Source organism: Hypomesus nipponensis, chromosome 11, assembly GCF_054491055.1.
Source record: "Hypomesus nipponensis isolate SF chromosome 11, ASM5449105v1, whole genome shotgun sequence".
Taxonomy (NCBI): domain Eukaryota; kingdom Metazoa; phylum Chordata; class Actinopteri; order Osmeriformes; family Osmeridae; genus Hypomesus; species Hypomesus nipponensis.
Window position 1 is genome coordinate 13,052,501 of NC_140371.1, and position 9,232 is coordinate 13,061,732.

The 9,232-nt window shown below is 44.1% G+C and overlaps 2 protein-coding genes across 4 annotated transcripts in view; both read left to right on the top strand.

The window, feature by feature from the left end:
• Positions 1 to 5,034, top strand: part of sncga (synuclein, gamma a) — a 10,059-nt gene extending 5,025 nt beyond the window's left edge. The window contains exons 1-6 of one of the 3 annotated variants that reach the window (XM_084709078.1): positions 204 to 477; positions 573 to 614; positions 781 to 908; positions 1,155 to 1,181; positions 2,844 to 2,891; positions 3,512 to 5,034. In XM_084709078.1, the coding sequence (XP_084565204.1) occupies positions 411 to 477; positions 573 to 614; positions 781 to 908; positions 1,155 to 1,181; positions 2,844 to 2,891 (312 nt within the window). In that variant the 5' untranslated portion in view covers positions 204 to 410 and the 3' untranslated portion in view covers positions 3,512 to 5,034. Of the gene's footprint in view, positions 1 to 203; positions 478 to 572; positions 615 to 780; positions 909 to 1,154; positions 1,182 to 2,843; positions 2,892 to 3,511 lie in introns of those variants that run through there. The other 2 variants (XM_084709076.1, XM_084709077.1) reach the window with 2 other exon arrangements.
• Positions 5,035 to 7,195: 2,161 nt separating this feature from the next.
• LOC146268181 (uncharacterized) lies at positions 7,196 to 9,221 on the top strand. The gene is made up of 3 exons (XM_084709079.1): positions 7,196 to 7,349; positions 8,339 to 8,590; positions 8,787 to 9,221. Exons 1-3 carry the CDS (start codon positions 7,277 to 7,279, stop codon positions 8,816 to 8,818), a joined length of 357 nt encoding a protein of 118 aa, XP_084565205.1. The 5' UTR covers positions 7,196 to 7,276; the 3' UTR covers positions 8,819 to 9,221.
• Positions 9,222 to 9,232: the final 11 nt, after the last annotated feature.

Sequence of the window (9,232 nt, forward strand, 5' to 3'; positions counted from 1 at the left end):
GTGTGTGAGCAAACTGAAAATGTCGAGAGATGCAAGGGAGGTCGAAAGAGAGGTCGACAGCATGTGTTGAAGAAAAGGCTCAGAGAGCGATAAGAGACAGAGAGATCTGCTCCCCCACGCCAGCTCTGTTCAGTAGCCCAAGTGGGCTGGGCTGGCCGGCACAACGCAGGCTTCACAGCTCAGTGGCTGGACGATTTGGATGACCTTCCCTCCTGAAGCAGTCTTTGTGAGGAGGACATGGGCTGAGGTAGAGGGCTTGGACAGACGACAGCTCTGTAGTATGCCCGGGAGAGAACAGGCCACCTTAGACCACTAGAGCACATCGTCACTGCTCTGAGAGTAGGCATGAAGAGTCGCCCTCGATAGAGCGAGAGCCTGTGTTTGTCCATTCATCCTGGAGTGCCTGGGAGATGTTGATGGCTGTCGTTTCAGTTCCAGTATTTCTGCTTTCTGTGTCGGTTTGCCTTTTGGTTGGAGGTTAGGTGTTATTTGATGTGTACAAAGTGCCCGAGGACATGTCAACAAGGTTGGCACGATCACACTTATGAATTGATTGTTTTTCTGTTTTATAGGAAACAAGACAAAGGAGGGAGTGGTATCAGGAGTGAACACAGGTAAGCAGAGCGACACCTATAGGTCAAAGACTGTATTGAACTACTTTTATACCTCACTTGGTGTGTGGTTTTTAGCACCTACAGTATCTGAGAAAGGCAAAAGTGGATTGAGGAACGTTTTTCATTCAAACCTGCAAGATGACACCTTCCTGTTCCCCTCTCCCAGTGGCCCAGAGAACGACTGATCAGGCCAACATCGTGGCGGACACAACGGTCGCCGGGGCCAACGAGGTGGCTCAACAGACAGTGGATGGCGTTGAGAACGCGGCGGTGTCAACCGGATTGGTCAACCCGGTGAGTCATGTGACTCACCGGCTGTCTCATACTGTTTGTGGCATTAAGTGATGTTGACCTTTTTTTCGACCTCCTTAGGAAACTTCAGATCATAACTGCTTAGTCTGGAAGAGGCCATGTTTGTCTGTTTTGTCATGGGCATTTTTGTCATGTATTTCTGTGTTCGCTCATGGAGTATTCATGTGTACACTTGTAATGCGTGTGTCTCTCTCTCCATCTCTAACTGTGGTGTCTGGCTGGGGACAGGAGGAGGAGGCGCCTGTCACAGAGGAGGTGCCTGATTGGTTGGGAGGGCAGGACTTAGTGATTGCACAGCATGTCGCTTGCTGCCTTTAGCACCGCTGGTTTGACCTGCTGTGACTAGCAGCTACAGGGCAGTAATAAGCTTTGCTGCTTCCTAAAGCAGAACACTGTTCGATTGTGGTTTTGTTTTTTCAAGTTGCTGCCAAAATATTCCATGATTCTTGACACTCATAATCTTAGCGAGAAAGCCCAAGTTAGCAGGCCCAAGTTACCCAAGCTCATGTCAAGGCCACGCTGTTCTATTACAGTACTGAAGGAAAAAAGGGTAACCAAATGATTATAAGTGAAAAAGAAGTATGAGTAAAAAATAGCAAATGAAATAAAATAAACCTAACACATTGAAAAGACGATGGACATGACATCATAATGTTGTGGATAGACCACGATGAATATGAATATTTCTTGAGCATGTTTTCATTGGAGCAGCTCAAGTTTTCAATCTTTCTGGAAGCTGCTGCATGTCCTAGCCAGTGTTGAGGGTGAGCCCTCCCTCTGGTGTTCAGGTATTCCCCAGCGGTGTTCAGTGACTAACCCCCTCACACAGTCAAGGCTTGTCAGAACAGCCACAGTCCGTGCTGAGACAAGGACCTTTCATAGAAGCTGCACAGTAATACCTGGCATGATACTTCTTCTGAATCCATACCAGTATATGTGTGACTGTGTGTCTGTGTGTGTGTGTGTGTGTGTGTGTGTGTGTGTGTGTGTGTGTGTGTGTGCACTCTTATAACTGAGTCTTTAGTGTGTGTGTGCATGTGTTTTTCCTCTCTAGTGTGCACAATTGTGTGTGTGTGTGGTGCGGGGTGTGTGTTTGTTTTAACCTGAAAACAAGATCCATCTGTAATTAAATCCTCAGCTCTAGCTATCTCCACACACCCCCACACCCCTCACCACCACCTCTCCTCCTTCTCCTCTCTCTCTCTATCTCCTCAGCTGAAAATACTGTCTTCAAAGGTCTTTTGTTTGAGTGTGTGTATGTGTGCACAGTCAAGGGTATCATTAGTGATACCAACCATGCCATCTTGTATCACAGCCATTGTCATAGCAACTGTTTGAGTGCTCTGGGTATAATGGCATCATTGTCACCCATCCTCATAAAGATTACAATCTTAATCACCACAGTCTAATGACAATACAAACCAGAACAATCATGTGCCTCATTATATAAATGTTTCAAATCAGGTTTGATTTTCCTCACTATGGAGCCATCAGACCACTTGAGCATTCAACATTGTAATTATCATACCAACAACAACCAACTAACAACAATCATGAACATTCCTTCTCAAGATAATTACAGGGTCCAGGGTAACAAACTGCATTTAAAAGATTTCTCTCATATAGTTATTCTGCTATTATTCTACTGAAGCCTGACCCAATGCTTGGTGCATGGTTCCACTAAAACATTTTTTTTTTTTTTATTGTATGTATACTACCATGCATATTTCTTCCAGTCTAACGGAAATGTTCTACTTCACACCCTCAGCTAAAATAGCATTGGAGGAATGCTAAATTGCACTGTTGCCTGTTCCTCTCTGTCTTTGTAATTGAACTTGTTGTATTACTTTGAAGTCTCTGGTGAGTATTGACTGTGGTACTGCTGCTAACCTCCTCTCTCTGTTTCTCCAATCCCAGGCTGACTTCTCCCACACAGAGGGAGCTGCAGAGGAGGGGGGGCAGTAGGTAAGCTGTGTGTGTGTGTGTGTGTGTGTGTGTGTGTGTGTCTTCCTTTCTGTGTGTGTGCTCATATACAGTACATGCATGTCTGTGTTATGACAGCTACATCCCCTTGGATTAGCCAGATGCTGATTTGATGTGCTCTGAGGGAGGGCTGCAATTGCGGTGGCATTTGACATTGTGTCATAATAACAGCAGAAGTTGTACTGGAACAATGAAGGTCACGGGTATCACCAGGGTGGGAATAGGGAGGGTCCAGCTCTTTAATGTTGATGTTTGAGTTTAGGACTATACTGACTGTTCAGTGTCAGATCCTTGGAGCTGGATGGGGCTGAAGGGATTTGATGCCATCTGTGAGCACAGTATGTTAAAACAAGTGCAAATAATGTGTGAAATGAAAACCGCGCTTTGCCTTTTTTTTTACTATATTATTGTTCTTTTAAAAGTGTTTTTAATTGAGGACATCGCATAAAGGTGCAATTGTACCTAAAGATGCTGCAATGTCCACAACTAAGCCAAAAAGATATAGTGCCGGGTTAGTCTTTCTATCCAATTGAAATATCGGAATGCATGACATCATTCATCGATGATCATTATTTTGTCCTTCTCCATTTCTCTCCCTTCAGGTGTCAGTCTTGAGAGTGAGCAGCAAAGACGTCCCTCTCCTCACTTTGGGTTCAACTCTGCGTGAGCTGCTGGTTGGCCCTCCCCTCTCCGCCTCTGGATCCCAGAATGCTTTCTGTTGTGTGACTCAGTGAAACTAAACGTTCAGAGAGATTTCCCCCTTGCCTCTACACCACCCCATCCACAACACACCCTCTACCCTTTCCTGCCCCCATCAACTCACCCTAGCCCCCCACCATTAACCCACCTCATCACTGTGACCCCCCTTTCCAGAACATCAGAACACACACACACACACACACATGCAAAATCCCGTGGCACTTAGAATTACTTTGTAGAACAGTAATTATTTCCCTGCTCTCTCTAGAGGTTTAGCAAAAGTGAAACTTTCTGGTAGTGTGCACGCTGTCAGCTAATGTAACACCTGTACTTATACAGTAGATGTACTTATATTGGTGTATGCTTTTTGGTCAGGATTGTTGATTAAGATGTGTTTGAAGCCTGTGTATTTAACCCATTGTGTCTTATTGCCTGATATTTACCCCCGTCCCTTAATGTGACAGATCAGGGTTCAGAGTTAGAGTGAAAGTGGAGAAAGGGTTAACAGCAGCACTGCCCAATCCTCCTCACCCCCCCCCCCCCCCCCACTTCCACTGTCTTCTTCCTCGCCCTTCCGTTATTTTTTTATTTTTTTGACCAAGGAAGTCCTAAACCTCAGGGCTCTGTTGAAGTATTATAATTAGAGGGCTTTCGTAGGCAAAGGTTTGTATTGGAAATATGTAGGTCATAAACAGATGTTGTGTACCTTCTCAGTCTGTGGTGTTTGCCGTCCTCTACACTTTCAGCTTGGATTTCCTGTCATAGTCAGCAAGAGGGTTCATGATGTTGAGGAGTTTCACCAGGTTACATGTACAACTGTGGTATGGACCCTGCCGTGTTAACCTTCTATTATAGACGGTAGAAAGAGAAATGTAAAAAAAAACTGTGTGTGGTTACATATATTGACTTTGCCTGTTCCAAGATTATTTTCCTCAAATGTAGATATATGGATGATTTGAAAACGTTGCAAAAATAAGTAAATACAGCAATGTATGTCTCTACAAGAGACACATTTTACAGTGATATTATACTTTGGTCTTCGTCGTTGTGCTTTCACTCTGTGATAAGCCACACCCTCTGTCACTGAACCGGGTGCTCTGGCCCCTCCCCCTGTCTGTTCTTGATCACTAAAAATAGGTCTTTTAAACCATTGAAGTGTTTGTCTTTTGAAGTTGTCGGAAACAAGACTGCATGTTGCCTTACTAGCACCCAGACACATAGACTCAGTTACTTCACACACTGTAAAAAATGCATTACACAAATTGAAGCACACACACATATAAAAACACACTCACAAAAAAAGAAATGACACAAATGTACACAAACACATGGAGATGCAAATTTGTGTTGGCAATTTGTGTTGCGTCAAAGCAGACTGCTTCTTTTATAAAACAATAAAACTGAAATAAAGACAATTTTTTGGAAATCCAGTACGGTCTAATACTTTGTGGAAATAAATCTGACGGGTGGGATCAATCCTGTATGATTCAATACGATTTCAATCCGAGCATTGTACAAATATTCATCCATCATATCTACATTGAACCGAAATTCTTGACAAACATGCGCTAAACTATGTTTTTTTAATCTCCTCTAACAAACACATACATACTCCCTGCTGCCCTCTGGTGGGGAGAGAAGAGTGGAGGAGTAGAGAAGGGGGACTGGTGCTCTTGGTTATGGTCAAAACAGGCACAGTGGCATTTATTATTTATGCCACATGTTCCATGCATCCATTTGCATCAGTAAGCGATTCCACAGGGAGAGCCAGTACTACACACACACACACACACACACACACACATAACCTCGAAGCTTAGTGCTGTCACAGAGAGACTGTCGCGTGACCTCTTTTTAAAGAACACAAACAGGAAGTGCAGTGGTTGTATGTCATTGCATTAAACCAACCACAAAAGCTGAGATGCATTTCAAAAAAACACAGGGTGGTACACTTGAATGAACATTACACATCTCACTTTTAGATTGTCAGACAGGTTTGTCAACAAAAAAAAAAAGGCGGGTTGAGGTCAGGTCAGCTGGTATGTCACTTCATCATACTACTTTGAATGACTTCAAACTGTTCCAATGGTGTATGTTAAACATCGGAGAAATGTAATGTAACCAGCTCTCGATTCTACTGTCCATCAGGAAGGTGCAGTCTCTATGACACACCTCTAAATACCAAATTGTGAATTTCACAATAAAATGGGTGGATAGGATAGATTACCAGCTGTGTTACCAGTGTGCATCCTGATATGAGTCCCCCCCCCAGGCTGATGAATGTGAAACTGCGGTAGAATCAGGACAGACGTGCCAGACACATCTATTAGTGTCCCACTGCATCAGGGCGCGATGACACGCAGCCTCCACCCAGTCACACACGCAGGAGTCGCGCACCTTTTCAACAAAATAGACCAACCCTAACCCTGAGCTCAAGTTACTCATTTGCCTTGAGGGGATAGGGTTGCTATCCTGCCCAAATATTGATTTCTAGCTTGTATAGATCCTAGAGGAATAACTTGCACAAATTCCCTCACCTTCAAGTCTTGAACTAGAAAACGTTTTTCTACCATTTTGAGAGGTTCTGTTTATTGCTTAGCTGTGAAAGATTGTCGAAGCACCATCAAATATTGATCAACGACTGCATTGAAAAATAATAAATAAATAAACACAGGTTTCTGCATTGTCACTGTCTCTGCCTACAGTGGGCAAAGGGAAAATGAATGCTTTGTGGGCAAATTACTCTTCCAATTTCCACATTTTCCATTCAAGGAGCATTTTTAACATTCTTACACAATGCTTTTTCTCCCTGGTAAATCCCGTGCAGCTTTTCTGGATGTGTTCGTTCCTCATTTCATCTGTTAGTGAGTACTGTCTCATTATAGTGACTCATCCGGTAGCTCTAGCATTTCGAACAAGGGAGGAGACAGAGTAGCGTGCCAGTCATTCCATTTACCCACACCCAGTGCCCTCCCCAACTCACTCTCCTGCATACACAGAAACAAACTCAGTTATTTGAAGCTACCTAGCCTTCGGCCATCGACTGTGAGTGAAGAAGAAAACCCTTCAATGTCACACACAGGTGCAGGGAGCGGCAACACTCAGAACACACATAAACGCGCAGGACTGGGGAGAACAGGTCTCCGGGACCATTGGTGTCGCAGCTTGGAGTCCAATCCAGTGCCTTTTTGTCGTGAGGCAGCAGTGTGTTCACGTCAGTGCAGTTTTCTTACACTTTGAAAATGGTTATTACATTTCTAGTTTTAGAATTGACAACTTTAGGACTCCTAAGTCCAACCCTGTGACCCTTTTCTCACGCCAGTGCCTGCAGTAAGCGGAGAGTCTCTCCTAAGCCCATACTCTCAGCTATTCCTCTCTGCTTGAGCTCCTCCCTTTTTACACTGAACCCAGTCCTCACAGGTTCTTTTCCATGACAAGCCCCCTCAGGGGAGAGACCAGTTCAGCCTGTGAGACTAGTGAAGCCCGTCTTCCTTCCTCCCCTGCAGTTGTTTTCAAGGGAGACCACACCCTAGCCTTTCTGGCCAATCAGCAGTGCCCTCAGAGGCGTAGGCACCAAGAGTGAGGATGCCAACTTTTAAGACCATACACTTTTCTCCCTCCCCACATACTCTCGTCCAGATTCGAACACGCACTCTGCTCTCGCAAACATGTCTTTCCTGTCAGGGATTCTCGGTGGTGGTAAAGCAGATAAAATGGTGGACCAAGCTGTGGATAAAGTGGGTAAGTCATGACAAGGGGAAATTGAGAAAAGTCTGGGATTTCTGGAGCAGGGAGGCTGTTGTTGTGTTGTTTCTTCTTTGCCTCGTTTTTTTTCTCTCTGTCCTACTTGCATGGTGGTGAACAATGGCTTCAACTGGGTGTAATTTAGGTCAATTCAATTAATTTTGCATTTAAATATGCACATTTATACAACAGGATAGCCATTTTGACCTTTACCAATAGACTTCTAAGAGCTTTACATGCCTTGCCTTCTGTAGTAGGAAAATAGTGTCTTACAGAAACTGAAAATGGGCTGAGGGGTATTTAGTTTTCAACACTAGTAAATAATGGGACAGGCTTGTTTGTTTAAACCCATCCCTTCAGGAAGCTTCTTTGTAAACATGTCAGTAGGCATCGAATCGATCTGATCTTTTCCATCCACAGTTTCCCATTTACCCTAATGAAAAGAGGGAGAAAGGAAGAAAAATGCTTTAGAGGTTGATTGGTAACTGGCTCCATTCTGCATGTTGATTTCATTAAGGAGGAATTGGAGTCATTTAGTCTCGTCCTTTGTTGTTCAGGCTGATCCCGTAGGAGCCTAATCCCGACAATTTGGATGTTTACAAACACTTTGGATGTTTACAGAATAGCCGTGTACAGTATAATAACGTAGTTACCTTTTTAACATTGTTTTCTTCAATCCTTCACCAGTGTCTGCCTCCCATGAATTAAGTTAATTAGTTCAAATGCTGTCTTGCATTGAATATGTAACCACACAGTAACATGCACCCATAAAAGATCAAACCAGGAAGTTGGCATTCAACAAGACACATAAAACCACGGATGTTGCCTTGATGTTGCTGTCGTTGTGACTGTTGCCTGGGTTCTCATGACCTTCTCAGCAAATACATTAGATGGCATATCGTATCAGAGGTGCACCACACACCATGCAGGTTGTATGACATGAGCGGTTTCATTGATGAAGGTCTTTGTTGATGTTTTTGCCGTAGCTGTTGTGGCCAAGACGAAGGTGAAGGAGATGATGGGAGGAGCAGACGGAGCAGCTGCAGGAGGAGCAGCCGCAGGAGCAGCACCAGCAGGGGGACAAGCACCTGCAGGGGGACAAGCACCAGCAGGGGGACAAGCACCTGCAGGGGGAAAATCCGACATTGAAGGAGTAGCCGCAGGGGCCATCGACGCCTTCTCCGGAATGTTCTCCACCGATGACAAGAAGGAGAAGAAGCCGAGCAGCGCAGGCGGAGGTAATTAAAGCAGAACTACTCCACCGTTCATTATAGAATGTACACACACACACACCATCCGCATGGGAATCATAAACACACGGCCCAAGGGTAAGAATATTTCCCACTGTCACAATTGATGTGCTATTTCAAAGAAACGAATGGTATTAAAATGTCGACGTAACGACGACTGATATTGTCCACTCTTGTCCCTCAGCGCTTGATTTGGCTGACTCGTTGGACTTCTGATTGGAGGACCACGACGACATACGTGGAGACCAAATACTGTGGTTTGAAGAGTCTCTTCAGCAGAGCTCCATAAGACACATTCCTTGTTACCTAGACTACTTTGGCGGAAGTTCAAACCCAGAGTATCCACATTCCGCTGTCTGGCTGCACAGTCTATGGAGTTTTAACACATTGTTAGACCACTGGTGTCCCTCAGGCATTGGTACACCAATATGCTATATATATATATATATGCACTTCAAATATTTGAATTCTTGATTCTTACAATCAATAGGTTTAACTAACTAAACTTTTGTTGAAGATTATAGTTTGCCCTCATATTGTTTAAACTAATTACTCAGTCGATATTGTGTAATTCTGTTGACACACGTTGGAGAATAAAATGTTGATTGTAACTCTGAAAGGTTCATGTTG